The following is a 27586-nucleotide window of genomic DNA, read 5'->3' as shown; positions in this document are numbered from 1 at the left end:
GGTATGTCCCTCAAATCCACGGTTTTGCCTAACTTACTCTCTCCCTGCTCAACCCAAAGAACGGTGTCAGCAATTTATTATTGGAATTAATTTCTGAACGCTTTGACGGACTTGGAGAGGTTTCTCAAACGGGCCTTGTCTAATGTACATTAGCCACTTGGATTACAAGTTGCTTCTTTACGTTCTTCCGTCATTAATCATCAGGACACGCAGTCCTAATGGTCCACGTCCATATATCATAAAACTCTTAGACACGATAAATGCTGTGACTGAGCCCAGGTTTTATCCGTTTTTGTCCAGCGTCTGTTTCTCTAATTACAGAACATGACACCGACAGTCTATGTCCGAAGTGTTGGTCTTCATGATCTTATTTCATAGAAAAAGGGTATGGCCTATGTTTAACACAAATCGAATGGCAGCTAAGAGAAAAACTATTATATTATTGAATTCTAACCCCATCCAGGGAGCTAGGCTTCATGATCTGCATTCTACAGACAGAACCGAAAGCACAGAGCATCTGCGTGATTTGCCCACAGTCGCTCAGTAAGTGACAGAGGAGGGAATAGACCCCCACGTGAGTGATTTCAAAGATCCCATTTGTTGCCACTCTATTGTGCCTTTGCTCCTCCTATCAAGAAACACTTTCTTGGATCCTGCATATCTTTGTCCCTCCGTTTAAGTCACAGACGAGGATTCCGAAGCCCAGAGAGGCCAATCACTCAGCCCGTTAGGAGTAGCGCCAACACCAGATCACAAGCAGTGGTAAATGTCTGGAAACAGATCTCTGAGGGAAAAAAAAGTATGAGAAGAAATTTGGAGCGCTGACATTATCCTACTTCCAGAGGTACTATAAGTTTCCAGTAATCAGGACAGTGCGGCATTGGCGAAAGAACGGACCGATGAATCAATGGTGCAGAATAGAGAGCCCAGAAATAGACCCATATATCATCAGCTGACCTCTGACAAGGCAGCAGAGGCAATCTGATGGAGCGAAGAGTGTCTTTCCAACAAATGGTGCTGGAACAACTGGGCATCCTCTTGTGAAAAAAAAAATCATAATAATAATCTAAACACAGGCCTTACGTCCTTTACAACAATTAACTCAAAATGGATCAGAGGCCTAAATTAAAAAGTCAAAACTATAAAACTCCTAGAAGATAACACAGGAGAAAACCTTGATGGCCTTGGGTGTGGTGATGCCTTTCCAGATACAACACCAAAGGCACGATCCATGAAAGAAATCGTGGATGAGCTGGACTTCCTGAGAATTACGAACTTCTGCTCTGGGAAAGACAATGTGAACAAAATAAGAAGACAAGTCACAGACCTGACAGACCTGTAGAGAATATCTGCAAAAGACACATCTGAGAAAGGACTGTTGTCCAAAATATGCAAAGAGCTCGTAAAACTCAACAATAAAAAAAACCCACAGTCCAGTTAGAAAGTGGGCCAAAGATCTCAACAGACACGTGTCCAAAGAAGATATACAGATGGCAAATAAGCATATGGAGAGACGTCCACCATCATACATCAACAGGGGAGTACAAATTAAAACAGTAATGAGAGACCACAACACAGCTCGGAGAATGGCCCAAAATCCAGAACGCTGACAACGCCACATGCTGGCAAAGACGTGGAGCCACGGGAACTCTCATACATTTGCTGGTGGGAATGCAAAACAGCACAGCCACTTGGACGACCGTTTGACAGTCTCTGATAGAACTGAAGTGTACGTGAAATGATTTATTTTTATTTATTTTATTTTTTAATAATGGCTCTGCTTAGCAACTGGATTGCAAAATTCCTAAAATCTAACAGCAAGCTTTGTAAGCTGCACAAGGTGCTTCAACACAGGCACAAACGGGGCTTGAGAGACTTTCTTCTCCAGGATGCGCTGTTTCATCTTCACGGAACCCTGTGAGGTTGACCATTTCTTCGTGGTTTCTCTCCTAATACGTTGTGGAGGTCACAGTCAAGCCCCATCTATCAGATTCTAAAGCCATGCTGTGCTCACCTCACCCCATTACCTCCGAATCAGCAATAAATTTTGCAGCGGAAGTGAAGTCAATCTCGTTGCAGAACCAGGAGCAAATGAGGACACTCTGTGGGCAGACGGTGCTAATGACACAGATGGCCACCAGATGGCGAGTACGCCAGCCTCCTCCCCGTGAAACCCACTTGATTGAATTTCAAGGGAAGGACCTCGGAGAACAAACCTTTGGGTCTTCTGATGTGACGGAAAGGGAACTTTTCCAAGCATTTGAGGATATCTGTGTACTTCATAAGGAGAGTAAATTGTCATTCCCCCCTCTAATTTTCCATCACAAAGTAAGCTAGTTAACTGGGGGTGCCTTACAAGCCACGTACTTGAAGCGCATTAGCCCATGAATTCCACACACGAAATCCAGTGAAGTGTGAGTAACCATTTCTCACTTTTCCAGATGAGAAAACTCAGCCATGCCTCAGTCCATTTGCTTATTTCATAAATATTTATTGAGCACCTGCTATGATCCTGCCCATGGTAAGTAGCAGAATCAAGACTCAAACTCCAGAAACGCTGCTCCGTATCTCATCTTCCTCCATTATCCCAAATACCTGAGCTGCTATTACTTTATTAAACAACCTGCCCCCAACACAACGCTGGTTGGATTTTATGAATGATCACAGCACGACATGCTACTTTGCCTATATGATTCAGTTTTCTCGCTTGTAGGATTCTTGAAATTCACTCTCACCCGCTCGTCTGTAGGATTTCAGTTATCTAAGCAACAAACAAGCGAAGCTCGACCGCATAAGTGATTACTAATAGACATATTTGACATAACCGAAATCCACTGCTGTTACTGATGACATCACATACAAAATTTTTTAAGGGGGGATTAAGTGATGCCAGAGCAAATGTCATATTATAATGAAGACACAGGACACATGAACAGTGTATCCAAAAGATGCGCCGTGTTTAAGACAAACTCTTACCACAGCCTACAAGACGGCAGGTGATCTGGGCCCTCCCCTACCTCCGCGACCACCACTCAAGCTGTACCTCCCTCTTGTTCCTCTCACCTCAGGGCCTTTGCACTTTCTCTTCTCTCTGTCAGGAACCCCCTGCCCACACAGACACATGATGGGCTCCCTCACTTTCCTTGGGTCTCTGTTCTCATCACCTAACCAGAGAGGCTTTCAGGGATCTGCTTAAAAAATGGTCACCCTGTTCCCCATCTCTCTTGCATGACAGATGGAGAACTCTTCATGCTCCCGCTCTCTCTATGGCCCTGCTTTCTCCCTCGCTCTGTCGCATTTTCCTTTGGAGCACTTGTCATCACCTGTCGTTGTCATCGTATACTTTTGTTTTCTATGACCTGCCACTGAAATGTAAGTTACATGGGAATAGCAACTTTCGTTTGGGTATTACACTCCCCAACACCTGCATCAATAAATACATTACAAATGAATCCACGCCTGACATATACTACATGCTCAATAATAAACCAATGAATAAAAGGAAGATAGATGTCCTTTTCTCAGCTCAGCCACTGAAGCAAACAGGATAGATATCTCTGAAACGATAAATGGAATGTTCCTACGGAATCCCAGATACTCAGTCTCTTTATTGAATTTTTTTTCCAGTAAATTGAATTGATCCCCTGTAGATATAGCTGTAGCTATGAAGAAAGGCCTCGTAGAAAGCCGACGTCTAGCTTCACAGGGAAAGGCATCAATATGAGCAGAGACAGTCCGCCGGGGAGCTCTGGGGGTGAGGCTAACGTACAGAGTGAGACGAAGTTCATCTTACGTTTTCTGACCTGGTGCCTTAAGAGGCATCATGTGGTCTAAGCTCTTTGGAAATACCACTGAAATAGCCAAAGATCTCACATTAACTACATTGCTGCTGTCGTTGAAATCCGTCCCGGATTTTTTTTTTTTTTTTACAATGCCAGGAACAGCTATGATTCCTGTTTGCCATTAATGTGTGAGTGGATGCAGAGAAATCCAGTCTATTTAAAAATGTTTTCCAAAAACAAAATATGAAGATTGGTAATTTTGCTCACTCAACTAATTATTTTAGACTCGGAAGAGCCCTTGAAATCATCCAGACAAGTGTTTGTTGTGTTGTGTTGTGTTGTGTTGTGTTGTTCTGGACCAGCTGGACTTTTCCCCCAAAGAAATCTGGAAGCAGATGGCATGAAGTCTCCTGCGACATGGGACGATGAGCCAGAAACCAGGCCCCTAGCCCTCCTGCTCCTTACGAGACCCCAGGGGAGCCCAGGGCGCCCCTCAGAGTGCGGTTAAACGCCAGTGAGCCAGTGCGGCCTCGTCGCTTCCCACACAAGGAAACGAAGTGCGTGGAGACCAGTAATCAGCCCAGGGTGAACTCAACTCTTGACAGGAGCCAGGAGTTCTCTTACAGGAGTTCTCTTACAGATCAGTGAACGATGCCTTCTCAAGGAGGCTTTTTCTGACACCCCGGACCAACTTAAATCTCCCGTGTGTCCCTTTAATACCACGACCCTCTCTCTGAAATTCTCAGGATTTCATAGTGTTTCCAAGGCACATTTGCGTTCTTACGTATAAACCCTGTGGCGACGGGGACAGTGTCTCACCCTCCTCATTGCGTCCCCGGAACCCAGACCTTGGCCTGGAAACCGAGGCATAAGCACCTTAAAGGGAAGGCTGTGCTGTCTTCGTATCCTGGTGCTGGTACTGTGCTTAGCTCAGAACAGCAGCCCAATAAATGTCCTGGAGTAGAATCAAATTGTGGAAATTAAACTATCTGAGAGTCAGAAGCCCCCCTGACCTTCATTCAGGCTTTTCTAGGGTTGAGTGGTCTTGAGCAATTGTCCTACCTAGTTTGTCCTTGCTGTGGTCTAAAATAACGTTGGATTTGGGAGTCTTCGAAAACCCTTCCATCTGGAAAATTCTGTGATGCTATTTTCCTCAGTCTTCACCTCCAGAACAAAGGCCAGGATCGAATGAGATCACATCACTAGTGTTATTAGGTCCTGGGTACCTAATAAGATCTCAACAAACCTTAGTTGACTTTATCATCAAGATTATTCAAATGGGAATGATTTCCATTCTAACATATGGAAAACTAGCTCAATGACATTTTCCATAAACTCACAGCTCTTCCTCTTCTGTTACAGGAGACAGACCCACAAAGGGAAACAAGGTAAGAGAAATCATTAAAATGTGTCTGTTATCCACTCTTTATTTTAGAAGCACGGGGATGTGGACAGTGTAAAGGCTTAGATATCCCTTGAAAAATATACCCCAGACGTTTGGTTGGGATTTGTCGTTTCTATTTGTAAGCCCCAAAATTGTTAAGCATTAGCTCTGCTCAGAGAACAATAAATTTAATTTCTGATTCTCTTTCTTCCTGCAGACTCCTTTACCACCTCCTCGGTAAGACAACTAAAATAGAAATTGTATTTTGCTATGCACTTAAATGATTAGTTCCAGAATTTGAAAAGCTCCAGAATTTTAAAAAAGAAAAACACGAACAATTGATGTGGAAAAACTAAGATGAGCTGGCCAGTGACCAAGGTCGAACAAGCCGGCCGCTCCACGTACCTTCACTCATCCGTCTGTGATGCTCTACTCCCCGTCCTTTCCTGTTTCTTCCATTTAGTACAGAAACCCCCAGACAGTACCGGCCCTAGGACATGCCTTCAGGAACTTACAAAGTATAGGCCTATATTTATATATGCACAAGGATTTTTCTACCTAGTATATATAGAAATACTACTACTCAGATTCTATTACACATATGCACGGTGACAGCCACAGCCTTGACTTCTCAGGCTCTGGGTGAGTCTGTCACTCTGCTGTCCTACTCAGGGCCCTGAGAGGACCTCCATCACAGTGAACCACCCTTGCTGGTAACCTCGCATGCCCTCTCTCTCTGCCACCCTGGAGGGATTTGTCTTGAACACAGACCGTGTCTTTGCTCTCAGAATCTCCAGCCTCCACCAACAGTGCCTGATACGCTTTACAAATGAGTGAATGGCAGAATAAATGGGGGAGTGAGACATTCGTGGACTTTCAAACACGTTCCTATTTCTTTGGGGCGTTTAAAGAGCTCACACCTTTCAGTCTTCGTCAATCTCAGACAGGGGGCATACTGAGAAATCTATGATGCTCTGGAAAAAATGACATCACACACTCTGGAAAACGGAACCAGACCAAAGAGCACGTTGTAGGGAGGGAGCTTTAGGGTCACTAGGAGAATGACTAGAGTATTCTGATCATCGCAGCTACCTGAAATGGATCAGGTTGCCCTGTCAAGCAGCCAACACCCCAAAATGGATTTCCCACCCAAAGCCAGGGACACAGAGAGCAGGGCGGGCTGAGGACCTACCTGCCCAGCAAACCTTCTCAGACTCTCACTGTGACTCTTCCCACAGGCCACCTGTCACTCTTCCAAAGAAGTACCAGCCCTTGCCCCCCCAGCCGGAGAGCAGCCGGTCACCCCTCCCTCAGAGGCTCAGCTTTCCCGACGTCCAGAAAGGGCCCAGGTGACAGGTTTGGTGTTGTTGCTAGTGAAATGCCCAGGGAGGCTGGTGGGCTCGGGAGGGTGAGGAGGACAACCGGGGTCTCAGGAAACAGGTTCCCTACTGTGCTGGGAGGAGGCAATGATGCCTGGAGGGAAAATACCCTTAGAAACCTGCACTTTGATTCTTTAACAGAAAATATACCTTCTTGGGGTGCCTGAGTGGCTCAGTCGGTAAAGCGTCTGCCTTCTGCTCAGGGCATGATCCCAAGGTCCTGGGATCCAGCCCCGCATGGGGCTCCCTGCTAAGTGGGGAACCTGCTTCTCCTTCTCCCTCTGCCTCTCCTCTTGCTTGTGCTCCCTCCTTCTGGATTGCTCACTCTTTCTCTGTCAGATAAATAAAATCTTTAAACACACACACACACACACACACACACACACACACGCTTTCTTTGTAATAAAATGAGTTATTGAAACCAAGGCTCACTTGAGACCTGAATTGTTATTGAAAAAAATGTTAAGTGCCAGAAAGGAATCAGGACTTTTTAAGTAAAAACCGAAAGGGGTTCAGGCTATTTGCAGACCAATACCATCCCCCAGTTTCTCACCACCCCGGCTGTGAGAATATAATGGCGTGTGAAAACCCATTTGTCAAAAATGTTATTGCCATTTTGACAAATAATTGAAAAGCCAACTCTCTGGCATTAAGCTGACGACAGAGCCCCACTCCCATACGTGTAGGGCATCTGGCAGCCGGCCACAATCGCGAAATGTAACAAACGCGAATAGACGCTTTTCCCCCCAAGACAGTTTGCATTTCCAAAATTTCCTCATTTTAGAAGTCAGAAGAGAGATTAACATTTCTCTCTTGCTCCTGCACAGAATGCATGACGCTTTCTTACTGCGAGCTTGAATCAGCAGCCTGGAGCACAAGGCATTAGTCAGTAAGCACTTTTCATAGATACAGAAATTCAAAGTATCAGGCACGTTTTGAGCTTCCGTGGAAAACCCCGTCATCCTGGTTCTGATGGGGAATGCTGAAGAGCCTAAAATGCCATTTCCCCCTTATTTTTCTGGCAAATGCCTCTTCATCTCTTCATCCTTTGCAGCCCCGCACAAACACATGTCCTCTAGGCAGCAACCCTCCACCTCTCCCCTCTGCCATTTCCCCTGGTCTGCTGGCTTCTCCACTGGCCTTGCAGAGTGGGGAGGGATGCAAGCTCTCAGGTGCCAATTCCAACTGCCCCAGTTGAAATCTAGGTGCTCCTTCTTATGAGCTGGCAGACTGGGGGCAGCAGCTCTCGGCTGGAGGTGACTTGCCCTCGGGGAAATCAGCAGTGTCCGGAGACATTTTGTTGCAACGAGTCAGGCGGTGGGAACGCTCCTGGCGTCTGGTGGGTAGGGGTCAGGGATGCCGCTAAAGACCCTGCAGTGTACGGGACAGCCCTGTGACAGAGGATAACGAGCCCTCAAAGGTCAATAGCCCTCAAAGTTGAGAAAGTGCTTTAGAGCAAATGACCAACCCTCACCCAGCCCTCGACCTTCCGGGAGGTAACGTGAGGATAGCAGTAATACCTACCACCCACCTCATGGGCTAATGTGAGAATTACACAAGATAAATCATGGCAAGCGCTCAGCACTGCCTGCCCAGCACATAGCTGTGACCTTGAGCCGTTTCCTGTTGGTGCTTTAGCCCATCCCCCACCCCGTGTAATTGTTTGGAAAATTGTTTGTAAAAGTTTGTCTGTTCCACCCCAAAAGGGGGGACTGACTCATTTCGGTGTGCATAGTTCCCAGCACAGTGTCTGTCTCGTACGTAGTACACCTTCGATACACCTGTTTCCTTCTGCAGTTTCCAAAGGGTCCCAGCCAGACTGGGAGTCAGCAAATTTGCTCAGTTTTGATTTCTAGTTTCAAAGCTTGAGAGACAGGGAGGCAACAACAGCCAACAACAGACCATCAGATCCATGAGGTGGTTGTCTACGGAATTGAAAACATAAAGCGTATCATCCCTGAAAATAGTGACCAAATAGTGTAATACGTTCAGAACTGGTCAAAACTCAGGGAAGTAAGGAGACAGAACATAGGAAGAATAAAATATCAGAGCTGATGAGGTTGTTCAGTGCGGGGAAAGAAGAGGATTTTCTCTTCCTTCCGTTGCTTCATGCTGGAAAGCACAGGTGTTGGGACCCAGCAGAAGGGGGTTTGGATCCCAGCTGAGCCACTTCTGGAGGCATTATCTCGTAAAGCTCTTAAACAGTTCTGAGTTTCCGTAGTTGTGAAAACAGCAAAACCGTCCCCATGTGACCGAGTGGCTCCAATTTCTCTAGAGCGCCTAGGATACTATCTGTCACAGCACTAGAAAGGAAGAAAAACACCTGAACACCATCTCCCATCTGTACCCCCGGAATTAGGCACCCCTAAGCCAATTTTTCTCTTGAAATACAGGCTATTTATTCTAGTGCAATGTTTCTCATTCTGGCTTTACCTTAAAATAATTAGGAAAGCTTTTTTAAACGTACTATTCCCCAGTATCTGCTTTAATCCCTGTTTTAAAGCTCCCCCCCCCCCCCACTGAATCTGACGTGCAGCCACAACTTAGGACCCGGAGGGAACCAGGTTCCAGGAATCCATCTGTCAGTAAGTTGATGGTCTTTAGGCCGGTCCTGCATATGCTCCAGCTTCCAGTGTCTAAAATAATACTCCCTCGATCTGCCAACGGGTTCCTCTGCAGCCTGGTCACTCCGATCTATCGTGCAGCCGACGCCGTGGTGTGGAATCTTTACAAGTGTGCATTCTGCATCCTCTAGGATTTCTGCAGCCATAGTTCAATTTGTTTAATCGCTTGTAGAAGTGGCAAGAACCTGTCTGGGTCTCTCCACCATCAACCCGTCCAGAGTGTCATGACATCCATCTCACTGTACCCTGCCAGCAGCCCTCTAAAGTATGGCTTTCTAAGGCTCAGTGGCTGGTTCACAGTTGATGCCTGGTAAAACTCACTTCCCTACCCACTGGGCACAGAGGGTCACTAGGGTTCGCAGAGGTTAGGTGACTTGCTCAAAGTCATAGGGCTGGCGTAGGACTGTGGAGGGGTCCAAAACATGCAGAACCTGTGAGAGGCCAGGAATGTCACCATGAATAAGGAAGAGTTTTGCTGTAGGAGGAGAGCTTCCAGATTCATTTTGAGTTGGGCGCCATCTTGGTAGTCCGATGACCATTACTAATGACCCCCATGGTGCCTGTCAACAACCACAGGAGGCTGTGGCCATTACTAATGACCCCCATGGTGCCTGTCAACAACCACAGGAGGCTGTGGCCATTACTAATGACCCCCATGGTGCCTGTCAACAACCACAGGGTGCCGTGGCTAGGTTCCCTTCCTCTGAGAACAGAGGGGACACTGGAGAGCTGAGCGGCTTCAGACCGCGCAGGAAGACTAGTGCCCGCTCCCTCCTACCGGCTGCTCCGTGGGTGCTTGGAGATGGGCGGCCCTGCATCAAGGGAAGCTGTGCTCTACACGTGGTAGTCCACGGCAGCCACTGAAGGCAGCGGACAGCTGCAGCCCCTCACAATGGGCTCCGCTCTCTCGCTTGATGGTGAACGCAGCTCTGGCTGACGCTGGAGCCATTTGTCTGTGCCAGCTCGGCCAGTCTCGATTTGAGAGCTAGGTCCTGGCTTCACAAAACGGTTGCTGAATCGAAGCACTTCAGTTAATGAAAACGCCACTTAAATCCTTCACTGACGACTGAAAACTAAAAGAGAACTTTGAAGTCTGGGGAATGTTCGTTGGGCGTTCTCAACCCTTCGTGTACCATTGTTAGGATTTTTATCATATCCGTGTACTTAATATTTTTTGCTCAGCTCATTTTTTTTAAAGCAAGGACATGTATTTAAAAGGGAAATATCATTAGCATCACTGCAACACAGACCGTTTCAGAGCCAAACTTGGAGCCTGTGGCATTTTCTCTCTCCTAAAAGGGAAGACAACTAAAATGCAAGAGCAGTATTTGGATAAAGTCACCACCACATGGAGACTCTGACATAATCAGAAAGAGATTAAAAAGGGAGTAACTGTCCCACGATGGATCCCTTGTAATTTAAACACCAAGGCACGTGTACCAAATAAAGCATTCTGAATAATCTTCAGAGGAAACGACCTTCGCTGAGCTCTTGTCACACATGGGTCCACTCCGGGGTGTGTCGGATGTTTTACCTCACGTAGTCCCACAACCACACTACGCAGAAAGCAATACCAGGAGCCCCAGTTTACTGAGAGGGACACAGAAATGCAGAGAGGTCACGAGCCATGACGTCTCCCTGCAGCTTCAGCAAACTCCAACCGCACGGGGCAGTGTCAGGCCGAAATGTAGTTTACAGACGGTACCTGCTATTTAACCAACAAAACACCTGTCTGCCTAACTACGCTTTTCCCTTTTCAACCAGCAAACCTGACACCACATCCGTTTAAGCAATCTCGGGGATAAAAAAAATGTACATTCTGATGATTTGGGAAGTGAGAACAAAAAAATTGGTAGAAACCGGAGTCCTTGAAGAGAGAGGAAGCATGGATTACCCAGAAGTTACACAAATTTGCATGGGAACAGAACTTATCGATGGGAACTAATGATTTAAGAGTGTGCATTTAATTATTATTATTATTATAGTTTTGCGAGATGTTGCCATTGGGGGAAACTGGGTGAGGTGCACACAGGATCTCTCTGTGTTACTTCTTACACGAGCATGAGACCTACAATTATCTCGGAAGGAAAGTTTCATTTAAAAGAAAGCGTGACAGTGAAAAGTGTTCTGCCGACGGAAAGTGTTATTTTCTTTCAAATAGCCTCCACGTCCATTATTTCATGAAAACCTTAAGCAACCCTCTTCATTTCTGTGTGGGTTTACCCATTTTACAGGTGGGAAAACCAAGTTTCAGAGAAGGGACTTCACTTCCTGAGGATGAGGGAGCTCACAGAAGACAGAGCAAGGATTCAAACCCAGTTTATGTAAAACTAAGCAAAATCTAAGGGAAGCTCAAGAAGGGCTATTTTTACAGTAAAATGGATTATCCTCAATACACACTGAGCACCTATTACGCACAGGAAAGGAGGTGGGGAAGCTTTATTCGTGCCATGGAGGCGGTGACCACGGTTTATCGGCTGTCTCGGAAACAGAACACAAGAGAACTTACACTGAGATGAAAGGTGCTCTCGGGGAGGTGGTGTGGTGCGGTGGGGAGGGGGCCAAGTCCCCACCCTGCTCCGCCATCTTGTCACTGGCAGGTCTCCCCCCAACGACCACCAAAGCCCGATGCCTTCATTGTATAGGTAAAGGGAGCAACTAACTTGGGAGTCTTGTCAACATAGTCGTTTCCAGGCCCCAAAACACTGCTGTGCACAGAAAACACTCCTACAATTACTTTGGTTCTCACCTAAAAATCCATTTTTTTTTTATGTTACCACTTCCAAAGCCTCGCTTTCCTGAAGCCTCAAATTTCCATCAATCAAGTATATTTATTTACAAATCAAGCAATTTTATCTAAACAGAAGGACACTAGGTAGGTTAAGGAATATTAGACAAGAAGACTTATTTACAAACTCAGTTAAACCTCCTTAAACATTTGAATTACCTTTGTACACCTAACTTTAAACCCTAACGAGCAAAACTTTAACAAATTTTATAAATCAAATAAGGTAAATATATAAATCTAGAAAAATTCAAGTTCTCTCAAACAGTTTAAATCCTTTATAAATGGAGTAGAACATAACTTGACTCTTGTAACTTAAAATCACAAGTCTAAAATCTATTGCACATTTTAAATTGAAGCCACATGGCCAATCGGTCAGTAGTTCCAAAATGCCAGAGTTCTTAAACATTAAAAATAGAAATTAGCCTCAATTTAACCCAAATAATTAATACTATGGGTGTCTGTTCAACTTTATTACTTCTGATCATATCTCTTCCTCTTCCCACTTGCCCCACTGAAAGGGGGAGGCAGGGGACAGATGTACCATCTCTGATGGGCTGATGAACTGGTTACAAAATACGGCCATCGGTTCATTTGCCTGCTGCTTGGCGGTCTGAGAGCAGGACACAGCGTCTGAGTGCTGTATGCTCCTGGGCTCATGTCCATCACTCTAGAGCAACAGTCGCCATCTGACGCAGGTGTTGCTGCCTCAACCTCCCCATCTTCCCTCAGGACCAGTCTCCCGCTGGCAGACCCAGGAGACAGAATGTGCCCGTCTCCCCCACGCCTTCATCGCTCCTCATCTGACTTTGACCACATCCCAACAGCAGTGCCCACTGAGAGCCTCACATTGTCATCCTTCTTGCTAGCAATCCTCACAATAACCCCCCAAGATGAATGCTCTTGTGGCCATTTCACAGATGAGAAAGACAAGGTTCAGAGGGCGAATTGACTGAATTGACAGTATCCACAAAAGCCTGGCTGGCTCTCCTGAGACCGGCCCAGGTCGCACGTCAGCACACTGTGTGTTGAGTTCTTACCCCATCATTCATTCCATGGTCTGTCTCCGTCTCCCCTCATGGAAGCATCCTTCCTCAGACACACCACTTCCTGGGATCCCGCCGTACCCTCACTTCACACATAAGACTCTTCATGCTTCCTCAAAGCAAAACTCTAAGAGATTTGCAATCAAGGTAATAATAGCAGGTCTGACTGTGCTAATGAAACCCGACACGGAAAACCAAATGTCAGGAGAAATGATGACGTTATTGAAATTCTCCAAAAATGAGAAGCTATTCATGTCCTTTCTGTCACCACCTTTCGTATTGCCTCGTAACTTCTTCTGTTGCTTAGAAAATTATGAGAAGGATAACCTGGCTTTTGTTTTATAGAACAGTGATGAATCTCACGCTGGACCACGGGCTGTTAATTTGGCAATGAAAATGCAGTCAAAGGTTTTTAAGGGCTCAGAGTGATTTTATCTGGATCATTATGAACTGTATTTTATGTAACACCGTATTTCTTTTCCTTATAGGCAGATAAGCTTAAAGGACTTAAGTGAGGTGAGTGGCAATTTTGTCCTCAGAAACAAAGACGGGATTACTGTACATTGGTGTCTGTGATGGGCAAGACACTATGTGATTTAGAGACTTTGTCACACTTAGTTTTCATAATTGCTATGGTCAAATGTATTATTATCTCTACTTTAAAGATGAGGAAACTAAAGCAAAACACGTTAAGATCCAGATCTTAGACCAAAGTCTTATTTTGCATCCTGAATATATTCAGAGTTCACCGGTCCAATGAAGAGCATCCCAGTTTCCATGGAAGACATAAAGCCTCCACCTGGACAGCTTCCAGGCTTCAGCTTTACGGAAATAAGATGCTGTAAATTGTTCTATACCTTGCCATTTGTTCTTCACAAGAAAGACAAGATGGCGCAGTACAAAAAATTTGAGATACAGACCCACACAGACCTGGCTTTGAATACACACACAACCTCACCCCTCTTTTTGTTTTTTCGGCCATAAAATAGAGATAGATATACTTCTTTGCAAAGTTGTGAAAAAGTTAGAGTAAGTCAACACAAGTGCATAAGCCACCAGGTGAACAGTAGGAGCTCACTCACTAAACGGCCTGAAAGTCAGGTACCATGGAGCTGCCTTAGAGCCCCTCAGCACTCAGCTCCCTAACCCCCAATGAGCACGTTTCCTAACAAGTGGTGTGTCCGCTGTGACTGATGGAAAGTCACTGACCAACAACCAGAGTGGCCTCACCTCGCTCCCACTGGCTTCCTGAGGGACACGGTTCTTGTCTTAGTACTTCAACTATGCTCTTACATCTAGATGGCAGAGGTTAATCTCTTTTTTTTTCTTTCTTTTGTTCTGTCTGTCCCTTCTTATCTGGCTTTACGAGAATGCTAAAATCAAAAGTCACATTTCTCATTTCTCACTCAAAAGACACGTTACTACCTCTCAACTGTCAGATGATCGTGGCAAGGACAGCACATAACTGCTGAACGAGAACGTGAGCCCTGGTTCCAACCAGGACCTCACCCGGCTCTCCCTCTTCCGGGAGTTGTTGGATTTTCCAAGCGCCCCCAGGAAGGAGAAAGGTGGGGTGGCCCTCTGCTGCTGGGCACTCTTTGACTCCACCCCTTTGTTCCTGTGGGTCTAATTTATGTGTCCCCAGTAGCAGAGGGCTGCCACCCAAGATGATCTATAGTCCACAACTCCTGGGTCAGCCTGCAAGGACAATAGGCCCTCCGATCAGTAAGGAGCAAGAAGGAAGTAGCGAGGTCAGCCCCAGACAGCGAGGGTCATGCCGGACAGTTTGTTTTCTTTGCGACTCTGGTTGGCATTCTAGAAGTAGATATCATCTAAAGAACAACACTGCCTACTGGAAAAACACATTCTTCCTCCTTATCTTTTGCCAAGACACTTCCCGGTTGTTTGTCTGGGCTGAGAGTCAAGGCCATTTCTCCACCATAAAAGTCCATCTCATGGGGCAAATGCCATGCTTGGGTGTGAAGTGCTTACTCACATGTTATCTTGGGAACCAGCTGCCCCAACGCAAATTCACATAGCACATTATAGTTGTCAAAGAGAGACTCATTGTCTCCTTTAATTCTCACAAAACGCTAAGAGACAAAGAAGCCTCAGGGAGGTGGAAGATTTGCCAGAGTCCCCACAGCTGGCAGAAGACAGGGCCAGCCCCTGAAAATCCAGGTCCTCTCCCCACACTATGATTATCTGGCTCAGGAAACACAGAGACACTTCTGAGCTCAAGTAGCTTAAAAGAAAAAACAAAAAAAAAGTAGCAGGAGAAAGGGAAGAAGGACAGGGATGGAGGGAAGGACATAATAAAGGAGGCATGACTATTTAACTTGAATGTTTATTTTCTAACAACAAAAAAAGGTAAAGTAGATAAACTAGAGAGATTTTTACCCCACTTTTCTAATTGCATTCCATTTTAAATTCAGAGCCCTCAAGCACAAAGTGGGCTGGATCTCAATTAAACAAAACACCTGCTCTCCCAGATGGATGGCATCTTAGCCGTGTTTCCAGCTCTGCTCCCCAAACTCCTTCAACAAGCCTGAGATTGTCTTCCACAAGACTGTCTCTACAACAGCCTCTGACTGGGCCCTTGGAATGGCCAGGTCCAAAGTCTGGGCAAGACTCAGTGGAGAGACTTTCAAACCACTCATTAGAATGGATTCATTACCTTTTTTACTTTGCCTATATATTTGCCTGACTTGCTGTCCATGATGAAATGTATGGCCTCTTTCCAGAACCCAAGGGGACACTGAGGTCTTTAAAACAAAAGGGCCTGTCTGTTGGCTAGCTTCAGACAAGAGATTCAATGCCTCTCTGAGCTATTTGTTGTTAAAGGTTTCTTGTCTGCAAAGCCAAGGTGAGTCAGGAGACCTGGGCTCCAGGGTCAGGACACACACACACACACACACACACACACACCTCTGCATGTAAATACATCATAAGTCCAGTTTGTAGCCTGAACTTTTCATGTAACATTGAGACATACTTGTAGTATACTCCTATTTCAGACTCTGCATAAATACTTGCGATGCATTTCTAATATTCCCATAAGTCAGTATAGCACCAAAATTTACCAAACCATTCCCACTTAGCTGGGCATGTAGATTGTTTCCATGTAAGTAATGATGTACTAGACATCTTATCATGGAACTTGGTCCAGATTTCAGGTGTTTTCTTAGGGAAAAAAGTCTCCTCAATGGAATTACTGGAATGAGAGCAGGAGCAGTCCTAATGTTCTTGACAGCTATGGTTCAGCTGTTTTCAGAAGAGTCACACTTAAGCCCCATCCGCAGACTGTCTGTTTGCCTGCTGCATCACGCAGACAGCATAACATTGTGATTTTTGCTTAGTCTTTTGGAGGATTATTTGTAGGTTTTAAAAAATCTATACTAACAAAAATCTTGCCCAAATTCTACTAACCAATTGCTCCAAAACACATGGTTTAATGTAAAATTCTTTATCACCAAGACTCACTCAATGCTATTATTTTTTTTTTTCTAATTCAATGCAGGTCCTTGGAACAGAGAGAGGTAAGCTGTTTACATTTGTTTTCATACCCCAATACCATTAGGTTGAGTTCCATTTCCAGATTTGTAGCATTATCATTTTTTGGTTCATAAACATTCTTTTTATTATTATATTTGAGTTTATTTTTTTATTTAATAATATTTTTTATTATATTATGTTAGACACCATACAGCACATCCCTAGTTTTTGATGTAAAGTTCGATGATTCATTACTTGCGTATAACACCCAGTGTACCACGCAATACGTGTCCTCCTTACTACCCATCACCAGCCTATCCCATTCCCCCCCCCCCCGAAGCCCTCAGTTTGCTTCCCAGAGTCTATCATTTTTAAAAAGGATTGTTGCAGGGCCTGGGGTATAGGAGCACCTGCACGCGTGCATGACCATGTGATCCAGGGGGGCCCAGGACCTCCTAGTCTACTCAAGGGCCCTCTGGTTGAAACAAGGGGGTTAAAATCGGGGCTGAGCTGGAGGTCTTTCTTCTGCCACAGGCAGCTGACAAGAAGGGGGCACGCTATCAGCCCCTGCCACTTTAGAGAGACGTGGCTGGCCCAATGCTCCAGAGAAGCTCTTGGCGTCCACAGCTTTGATGGCACCCATGCACGCACACACCCTCATCTCAGTGCACACACACATACACACGTGTGCACATCGTCGGTGTCACTGTGCAATGCAACCCAACGCTCACTCAGCAGCTGGCAGGTGCTAAGCAGCAGCAAGTTCATGCCCACCTTGGAAATACAGTTCACCATTCCCTTACGATGAGCTCCGTCAAAGCCCAAAGGCCTGATCCACGACCCAAAGAGTTAACACAGGCAGCACAGTCCCACAAAGCAACATTGGTAGGACTTCAGAGGCTGCCACCAACTCACGGTGTAGTTTTGGCCACATCGTGTTGCCTCTGTGGGTCTTAGGTCTGCTCTTCTTTATATGAAGGGACTTAGGCTTGAGTGGGCCTCACCCGGGTTTGGAGATTCTCAAGGGTCCCTAATGGAGAAGCGGGGTTTTTGGCAATTGTAAGGAATTTTAAAACCTAAAGGGAACTGTGCCTTTTTCCACACCAAAGCTCCACATCCCCACTAAAATGTTCAGATGTTGTCACCATGGACTTCCAGGATTATCAGTGCAACGATGTCACATTGCTCAGCACGTGAGGGGCAGAGGCTCTGGGTGGCTGCTGATGACATGAAATGATTTTACGGGATGGGTGACCAGCGGACCGGGTATCAAGCCCAGTCACACTGCAAGTAATCACAGCCCTTCAGTCAGAGGTGTCCGGTCTGTGACCCACCTTGGACAGAGCAAGACCAGAATTAAGACACGTCGATGTCGATGCGCTTCCTTAACTTGACTCCTTAGGACCCCAACTGGGAGAGTGTTTTATGGCATTCCATATCCTTGTATGCTTATATCCCTCGGTGATTTGGAAGGCAGATTAAAATCTATTCGTGATGAAAAGGAAATAAATAGCAGTCACATCCACGGCATATGTAATTACTAAATAACTCCAGTTCATATGGGGGGGCAGAACTTTTCAAACCTCAAAGATCCAAAGGGGAAAACTAAGAAAGTATATGCTGCTGGCGAGCAGGTAGGAACGGCTGGTCTACTCAGAATCCTGGGAGCTCTCCAGCCCTGTCGCAGAAGAGATGAGACTTCAGGAGAGCGTGGGCCAGCCCTGGGCAACCCCCGGCCCAGAGCACTTCTTAAGTTTCACCATTTCATTTATGTTCCTATGTAAGTTTACTTTTGAATGCAGAATTCAACTTCGCTTCACTTCCATGCCAAGCCCTTCCGATACGAAATACCTTCCAATGTGATATTCTGTATTCCGGGAAGCTCAATGCTGAATTCCAGATTCAGCATTCTTGATATTATTGAATATTCACTATTCAAAGTGGTTTTTATAGCCTTGGGGAAAAGCCGCCCCCAGGAGCCAGGGGGGTTTTAGAGTATGTAGGTACCGTTTCTGCTGGCCACCCACAGCCCGCTCCTACTAATCAGAGATCGCTCAGATGAAATTACAGAAGTTCCGTTAGGTCCCCAGTCGTTTTCTTTTTACAACCTGACCAAATTATGTGACTCCTTTATGCAGTTCCTCATTACCAGATGAAGCCTGAATCAATTCACCTGTCACAAAATCAAAGCACTCCAGAGATTCCTCTTGCCACTGCCAGGTAAGGAGCCAGGAATGTCTTGTTGGGCGGCAACCTGGGGGTCGGGCCACGTGTTGTCCTGGATAATGACGCACCAAGACTTCCTGAGAAATGGGAAGTCTTTGGTCTTTGATAATGAAGCCCAATGATGAGGCCTAAGGGAAACGTGTGAGTCACAGTTGTTAGGGAAGCTAATGGCATTGTTCTTCCTGTAATTTACTAGTGATTGCTTGTTAGAGAAGTTTGGGAGATCTGAAGGCTTGGATATGAACTAGACAGGATTAACTAGAATGGATGCAAATCACTCTGGGGAAAAAAAGTTGGCCATCTCTAATTATCCTCAGTTGGTAACTTGTAGGTGACCACACGCAAACTGACAGCTACTTTGAACAAAACTTCATAAATGGTTGAAGGTTGGCAATGTCATTATCCGATTTAACACTGCCTGATCAGGTTACTGCGACAACTACTGTCCCACTAAATATTCGAGGAAGCAAAGGCTCAGACCAGCGATTCACTGACCAAGGTCACCATAAATCAGTGGTGGCTTCCTTACAACAAAATCCAGGGCCTCCAAAATTAGTGCTTCTAAGGTCCCCATGACCCCTGGCTGGCCAGAGGCTCCAGCCTCAGTTCATGCCACTTTCCCACCATCTCAATCCCTGTCATCACTTAATGCAGGACATTTGCACGTGCTATTCCTCTATCTATACCACCTCCTGCCATATTTCCCTCTCCCCCCACCCCGACTTGGAAAACCCCTCTTCAGCCATCAGACCCCAGCTTAAAGTCACACTGAATTTAGAAGAAAGTTCTGACCTGCTCCCCAAAGGGAATAAATGAGGCCCAGAGAGGCGGAGTTCCTTACCACTGAAGTCAAGTCCAACTTTGATGCCCACTTTTCAGTAGCCCATGCTGCCAATAATGGCTTGATTCTGAAAATGCATGAATGCTGATTTTCCCTGATGCCCTGCCCACAGTTAAGATGCTGTCTTTTATTTATCCAATAAATACTTACTTTGTCTGTGGTTAGGAGAGACCCACCAGAATCCCATTGCCCAGCCTCATCACTAGCAAACCACATCCTTGGGCAACGCTGTTTGCCCTAAGTAGATGCCGAGAGCAGAGCCAGGCCTGTTGCAAGTGCCCGATAAATGTCAGCTCTCACGGCCACGGCCAGGCCTGCACATCAAGGGCATGATCTCCATCCCCCATTACCTCCCCTTCCCTTACTTGCGTATTATTGTTTTAAGTATCTTTTATTACATATTTATAATCCTTTTCCTCTTACGGACTTCCTTATAATAATTCACCATTTTCTGACTTAGCTTACATATCAAGAAGGAACAAAATAATTTCTGTGCTCCTCTTGCTTGCTACGGTTCACTGTCTTTCAACCGGTAAACAATTTCTACAGACTATTAGCCCCAACTCACCACCTAGCCACAGTGACTGTTGTTACGAGGCAAGTCTGAATTCATGGCTTCCAAAAGCAAAGAATCATGATATGTGCTTATTGAAATAGGATGGAAAGAACTTGAGTGGGTCAATTTGTTCCATATCTGTTTGCCTGCCTTGAGAAAAGAAAGAACCAGTCGCCTATTGCCTCACAAAACAGAAATTCTTGTATCTCAGCCAGTGAAATATAAAGTGCTTTATAAATGGGACTTAGTCCATCATGACTGACCTTGCCTTTAAGTGGAATTTTACCTACCAGGGGAAATACCAACTTCTGTCAATTCTAACATTTTCTTTAGCTCGCCATTCGTGATGAGGAACCACAGTGTGCAAGACAGAGGTAAGAGCACCTTATGTAAGAATTATGAACCAGACAGGTAAGCCATCCCTGCACTGGGATTTAGTGTTTGCAAGCCTCCACGTCGTCGAGCTGATGCACGGAGGTGTAATTAGCTCATTTTCATTGCTAATAGTATTCCGTTATGTTAATATCACAATTTTTATCCTTAATTCAGTATGATTACTTAGGTGGTTTCCAGAGTTTTCTTCTTAATGAACATGATGGTGTTATGAACAATACTGTAGCAGCCTTCCCACGTACGCGACACGGTAACTTCTCTAAGAGTGAGATCTCTGGGGTGGAGGCTATGCCTCTCTTTGATTGTTCTAGATGCATTTTCCAAAGCAGACATATTCGTGTCACCAACAGCTTAGGAGTCCTCCTTGTTCCCCATCATCTCCAATGGTTGTTTTTGACAAACTTTTAGTTTTTGCCAATCCTTTGGATGTAAAATAGATTTATCTTAAGTCTGTCAAGTGAAGAAAATCAAATTGACTCCTCTTACTAATTGATTATAAAGATAAATATAGGCTAGCTGTCTGCAGAGAGGTCTATAGCAGCATATAAATATAGCATTATATTCCTATTGGTGGTGGGGTTTCATATTATTAGTATTACTTCGTTCAAACAAATCTATTGAGTTCTTCAGCATTTCTTTCTTCACTCCATACGCTGTGGAGATTCTGCGTTCAGGTCTAATCCTGCAGTCGCTTTCTGTTGAGCCACAAGAGGGCTTAGAGCTGGAGGAAGCAGACCCCATGGGATACAGTGGAAGGACTAAGGGTTCTACTGACCTAAGTCCCAGGGCTGCTTCTTTCCCTGCAATAGGGTCACCTTGAGCAAGTTCATTCTTGGATCCTCACCCTCCCTCCATCCATAAAATCCAAATAATAATATTAACTCACGGGGTTACACACACACACAGTCGTGTGACACAGAAAAGGCAATTGACACATTTTAATAAAATGTGATGGCACATGGAAGCATTCTGGTTCACCAACCCAGAAGCTCTCTGAACCCCACTGGGGTTTGGGAGAGGCTTCATTACATAGTCAGTACTGATGAAATTATTGACCATTGGTGACTGATTCAGTCTCCAGCCCCTCTCCCCTTCCCTAGGTCAAGGAGGTGGACTAAACTTTCCAACCCTCCAGTCCCAAGGCTGGTTCACCTGTCAACCAGGCCCCATCCTTAGGCACTTTCAGAAAGTCACCTCACTAACATAGACTCAGGTGTGGTTGAAAGGGGTCTGTTATACATATTAAAGTACCTGTATCATTCTTATCACTTAGGATATTCCAAAGGCGTTAGGAGCTGCTGTTAGAAGCTGACTACGACCAAATACATGTTTCATCACCGCATCAGAGTCTAAGCAAATGGATAGCAAGACAAAAAAAAAATTGTTTTGATATATTGGAAGAGGGTCCAGAAAGGTTTAGCTCTACTCCAAAATTATAACAACATTATTCTCTAAGCTTGGGACTGTGGATGACCTGTGTTCTTTTTTGTTTTAAATTTTTGTTTTCTGATGTTTTCTTTTTCTATCAGTATTTTATAAATATTCTTTAAAAGATATGGCTCTTATCTTATAAAATTACTTTTTAAACTGCATGTAAGAGTAAATTAAAATTTGCCAATAAATATGTATGGATACCTACTTAAAATAAAATGCTTTTATATAATTTACAAAAGAAAAGCCTAAAACTGTGTTTCTCTTATAATATTAACAACATAAACAGTATGTTTTCTGAGTGATCAGTACAGGTCAAACACCAGGCTAACAGCTTTATATACAGAAGAATTTTGAAATATTAGTAATTACTGATATCAATATGATTCTACAACCCATGCCTTTTTTATTAGGCTACCCTGCCTCAAATTTTATTGACCACCTACACAGTCCTCCCCATGGTGTTCTTCTACTTACTCCGTGTCAATCTCTTCATTAATGTGACCCTCTGTTCTCCAAGTAGGACAGTCCTATTTCATGGGGAGGGGAGTCCTATTTCATTTATATATATTTATATATGTAAATATAAATATATTTATATATGTATATATGTGTATCTGTATACATATACGCGTGTATATATAAAACATATAATATATACTTAATATTATAATATGTAATATATATATAAAATTTCCAAAGATTAGCTGCCATTATTCTAGAAGAAAATCAGTTAAATATTTGCAACGGATTATATGCTCAGAATTTCATTCACTCATTAAACAAAGATCCAAAGGGCCTTCGGGGGAAAGCAGCACAGCGAAGGTGTTCTACTTGCTGTTTTGTTCTATTTAACTCAGTCTCTGCACAGACTGCCAATGCACATACCTGTTTCCAAATGCTCTTTTTCAAGTCGGACTTTTTAAATATTCAAGCAAGGCACTGAGAGTTGAAATATAATAAATCAGTTGCCACAATATAATGAAAAATTCATAATCACTGAACGCTATGATGTAAACTACACAAACCACGTAATCGAATATACTGATAATGGTTATTTTCTTTTCTCAAGTACACTCTTACAGTGTCAACCCATGTTGAAAAGATAGCGATGGCCATTTCAGTAGTAAGTCTCTATGTACTGTTTCACTATAATTTAAAGTTTTTAAAGTATTTTTAGAAATACTATAAGAGGGGCGTCTGGGTGGCTCAGTCGTTAAGCGTCTGCCTTTGGCCCAGGGCGTGATCCCGGGATCCTGGGATCAGGTCCCACATCGGGCTCCTCCGCTGGGAGCCTGCTTCTTGCTCTCCCACTCCCCCTGCTTGTGTTCCCTCTCTCGCTGGCTGTCTCTCTCTCTGTCAAATAAATAAATAAAATCTATTTTAAAAAAAAAAGAAAGAAATACTATAAGAGCTCTCCTAGCTTTCTTTTGGTTAGGACTTGCCTAGTATATAGTCTCCAACCCATTAGTGATAACTTTGTCATTATACTTAGGTGTCATTATATTTGCACATAACTAAGAAACTCAGAATGCCCTAATTCTGATGGCAGGGATTCGGCACTGTTTGAAAATTAAGCTCCTTTACTTATAAAATTTGACAATCAGAGACGTCTTTATCGTAATTCCTATTTTTAAGGTCACAAACTGGTAGGTGAAATTAACTTACTATGATGAATGTGATTTAAACTTTAAGCTATCCAACATTTTTCAACAAACATTTAGGTACACGTAACAAACATTCTTAGGCTCCACATTAAAAGCCACAATCTTTGGAACCATTAAAATAGAACATAAAATGTTTCAGGAGTACTCCATTCTTCTTAGTAAATTTAGAGAAAAATTCAGCTTTTTGATGACAAGCAGAATAAAAACATATAACCTAAATGCTACAGGAACCGACATGTAAATATTTGCTATTAGTATTGCGTTTCAAAGTGTACTGTGAAAAGTACCCCACTCTTTCGAAGTTCTTGTTCAGCTACTAACTAGCACCATAATTTTAGTTATATTTTTTAGACTGAATTAAGACTGTATAGCTTATAATTCTGCCTTCATACTAATCATCTTTCTTCCATGTTGTTATCACTGTCCAGTATTCTACGTTGATACTGTCTTCATAGTCTCAAGGCTTTATGATTTTTATACAGTTAATCCTTACTTAAGATTACTAACATATTTACAATTATCTTTGCTTAGTATTTCTCCTAACACTTCAGTCCTTCCTTGTGGCCTTGATTTCATCCTTTATTAGTGTTTATTAGAATGACATGTGGTGGAAATCTGCTATTTTCATTGAATGTAAAGAGAAAACACCATGTCCAAACTTGACAAATGGTAGTATCTTAAAATTTAGGTTCCTTGTAAACATTAAACCCCTTCAATGAACTTTTTGTATTCTGTTACTTTTTTTAAATTTTTTTTATTATTATATCTTGTTAGTCACCATACAGTACATTCTGTGTATTCTGTTACTTTAAAGTCCATTGTCTATCTTGCTCTTTTAAAGAACCAGGCATGGTTTTGTAACATCGTGCATTGGTCACTTGGAATATTAGTCACAGACCTGAGCAGATCTTTCCAATGTTAACACATTTTATAATATTTTTTTAATTACATTTGCAAATAACACCACCAGTTTCATCAGAAAAGTGTGCTATTATGTAATGGTGGTAGATACAAGTTTTTCCAAATTCTAGTTTGCACTAGAAAAATCTAATTTTATAATTGGCAACAAGTACTGCCAGTTGTTTTCCACAAAGTGACAGGCTTACTTTGTTCATTTTTAATAAAATATCAGCCAACTACTCAAGTCCGAATAACCATAATTTATCTGCTAGTCATTCCTTTAGGTTAAAAAAGTGATATTCCATTAAAACAAAAAGTTATTCTTTCAAGTTAAAAAAGTAATGTTTTCTAAGTTGAGAACAAGCTTGGCTTGTTTAAGAAACTGAACAGAGTTCATTATGACCAGAACAGAGTAGACCATGTGGGATGGATGGATAGATAGATAAGATTATTCCAGGCCTTATTGACAGAAGTAAAACATTTGGATTTTCTTTCAGGTGTAAAAGAAATCATGGAAGGATTTTTACCAGGTGGAATAGAAAGTCAGAATTATATCTTGTTAAGATTATTCCAGATGGCCCTAGAGAGAAAGAGGCAAAAGCTGAAGCAAGAGAAAAACCCAGAGGAGACTGCTGTCCAGAATGAGATGACAGCAGTGTGGACCAAGGAGGCTGTCCCAGACACAGGAAGGAGCGATGAGTTCCAGCTCCTCGTCGGAGGGAGGTAATCTGAGACAGCAACAAGATCATACTTATATGTGAATTTCCTTTTCCCCAGATCATAAAGAAACAATGCAGTTTCATCCTCCCCAAAGATGTCAGTCTCCGGCCCGCTTCAGCCCTCAGGAAAATGTACTGCACTATAAAAACACAAGCTGGAGAAAGCCTTTCCCCACGAGGTCTGATGAAAAGGTAAAACAAATGCTTCTCTTCAGTGTCTAGATGAAGTTAGCATCTACAGAGAGCGTTACTGAACAATGCCTAGGAGGAGATCATCGTGATGGGCTTTATTTTTTTTTTCCCCCTTCTGGCTACATATTACTGGTTTTAATATTGTTTACAGTGTTTTGCTATATTTTATATAGCTCTTTTACCAGTCTTTAATTTGCATATTCTCAAATTCTCCAACTGGCTTTAATTAATCAAAAAAAAAATTGAGATCAAGGCCTGTGTTTTATATTCACTAGCTGTTCAATAATCTTTAAAGCCAACAAGGATTTATATATTGCAATTATTTTGCCAATAAAAGATCCACCTATCACATACTCATTTCATTTGAACAGTCCAACAAATATTTTACTGAGCACTTATTATATGCCACACAATGTGCTAGAGGATATGGTCTCCCAGAGGAGAGGTAGAGCAGGGAGAGATGTTAACGGGTAACAGATGTACTCTTATTTGCCCTTCATCTATTTCCTGGTCTCTTTCTAAAATATTCCCCATCCCAATGATCTTCTTGGACCATGTTGCACTTACATTTTCTATGGGGGAGGGTGGGTGTCAAAACTTTCTTTGTAGTTTCCATGCCCTTCTCTCCATTACGTTATAACATTGCTTATTAAAGTCTTTCACTATAAGGCACAGAGGAATATGCTCCTTCTGGGTCTCCATTCCATACCCTCATATGCTTGGGGTCCTGCTATGGAACTTGCAAAGGGTTTTAAGCAGAAGCAGAACATATAAGATACCTCTGGTCCAGTCCTATAATCCCTGCAGTAGCCTAAAGGTCTTTTGCTGTCCTTATATTAATGTCTACCTTAATTCTAAAAGACGTCTCATAGTCTTAAGTTAGACTTTGGGAAACTTTTTTTTAAAGATTTTATTTTTATTTATTTGACAGAGATAGAGACAGCCAGCGAGAGAGGGAACACAAGCAGGGGGAGCGGGAGAGGAAGAAGCAGACTTTGGGAAATTTTTGCACGTACTTCTATTATTGTCCCTTTTTACGTACCCTGCTTCCTTTCCCTCTGTCATCTCCCGCATGAGCACTGAAATTCCTGAGTTTTAACCAGGTGTCTCTCCAAAATCAGGCCCCTCCTAGAACCTGGATCCCTCACAGGCATGGGAGAGGCTCGCACTAAATCAGCAGCTCCCTGATGTCAACAATTTCAGTGCACCTTATGATGTGTGACCTACCCTTGTACTATCAATAATAATGTTTACTTATTAATATTCTGACTCTTTTTTTTTCACTTCGTATCACTGTTCTAAAGAGAAAACCAGTACTACGTGCCATAGATAGGAAATAACCTTCAAACTATTTGCAACAATCCACTTCTGAGTATATGTGCCCCAAAGAACCAAAGGCAGGCACTCATACGGGTATTTGTACACCCATGTTCATAGCAGCGTTTTTCACAAGAATGCCAAGGCTGGTGGAAACAACCCAAATGCCCATGAGACAGACAGACAGACAGATAGATAGATAGATAGATAGATACGTACATACATAGATACATAGATACATAGACAGACAGACAGACAGACAGATAGCTTTTCCTTGGCTCCAAAAAAAATGAAATCCTCATACATGCCACAACACTGATGAAACTTGATGAAAACATTTTGCTAAGTGAAATAAGCCAAACACAAAAGGACAAATCCATGATTCCGATTACATGAGAGTAGAACTGGCAAATTCCTAGAGACAGAGTAGAATGGTGGTGGCCAGGGTCTGGGAAATGGGGAACGGGGATCTGTTTCACGTGTCTACAATTTCAGTTTGGCATGATGACAAAGTTTTGGAGATGGACAGTGGTGAGGGTTGCAAAACCAGGAGAATGTACTCAGTGTCATATATTTTTTTTAGTCTTTTTAAGTCACTTTTTAAGTCACTTTAACTCAAACCTTTTTAAGTCACTTTAACTCAAACAAAGCAAGGCCATTAAATTGTAGCAAGATCCCACCACTCACTAATGGCTGTAAGCATAAGGACTATTCTTCTGTTGCAGGAGAGATTAGACATGCCAGAGAGATAGTAAGGACATACTAGAACAAAAATGAAACATTGCTCTTGAATTATTCAAAGGGCTAGACAGAGAACTGAAAGGGGGCTCTTTCTCCCCCAGGTAATTC

The 27586-nt window shown here is 43.4% G+C and overlaps 1 protein-coding gene across 1 annotated transcript in view; it reads left to right on the top strand.

Moving 5' to 3' along the window:
* Positions 1-27586, top strand: part of CLNK (cytokine dependent hematopoietic cell linker) — a 151833-nt gene that overhangs the window by 110785 nt on the left and 13462 nt on the right. The window contains exons 9-16 of the mRNA XM_026514413.4: positions 5145-5170; positions 5384-5403; positions 6405-6515; positions 13489-13516; positions 16521-16539; positions 18634-18715; positions 20452-20492; positions 25287-25420. Coding sequence (XP_026370198.2) covers positions 5145-5170; positions 5384-5403; positions 6405-6515; positions 13489-13516; positions 16521-16539; positions 18634-18715; positions 20452-20492; positions 25287-25420 — 461 coding nt within the window. The remainder of the gene's footprint in view (positions 1-5144; positions 5171-5383; positions 5404-6404; positions 6516-13488; positions 13517-16520; positions 16540-18633; positions 18716-20451; positions 20493-25286; positions 25421-27586) is intronic.

Source organism: Ursus arctos, unplaced genomic scaffold (genome assembly GCF_023065955.2).
Source record: "Ursus arctos isolate Adak ecotype North America unplaced genomic scaffold, UrsArc2.0 scaffold_9, whole genome shotgun sequence".
Lineage (NCBI taxonomy): Eukaryota > Metazoa > Chordata > Mammalia > Carnivora > Ursidae > Ursus > Ursus arctos.
Note: the sequence above shows the minus strand (reverse complement) of the source record. Positions and strands in the feature narration are given on the sequence as shown.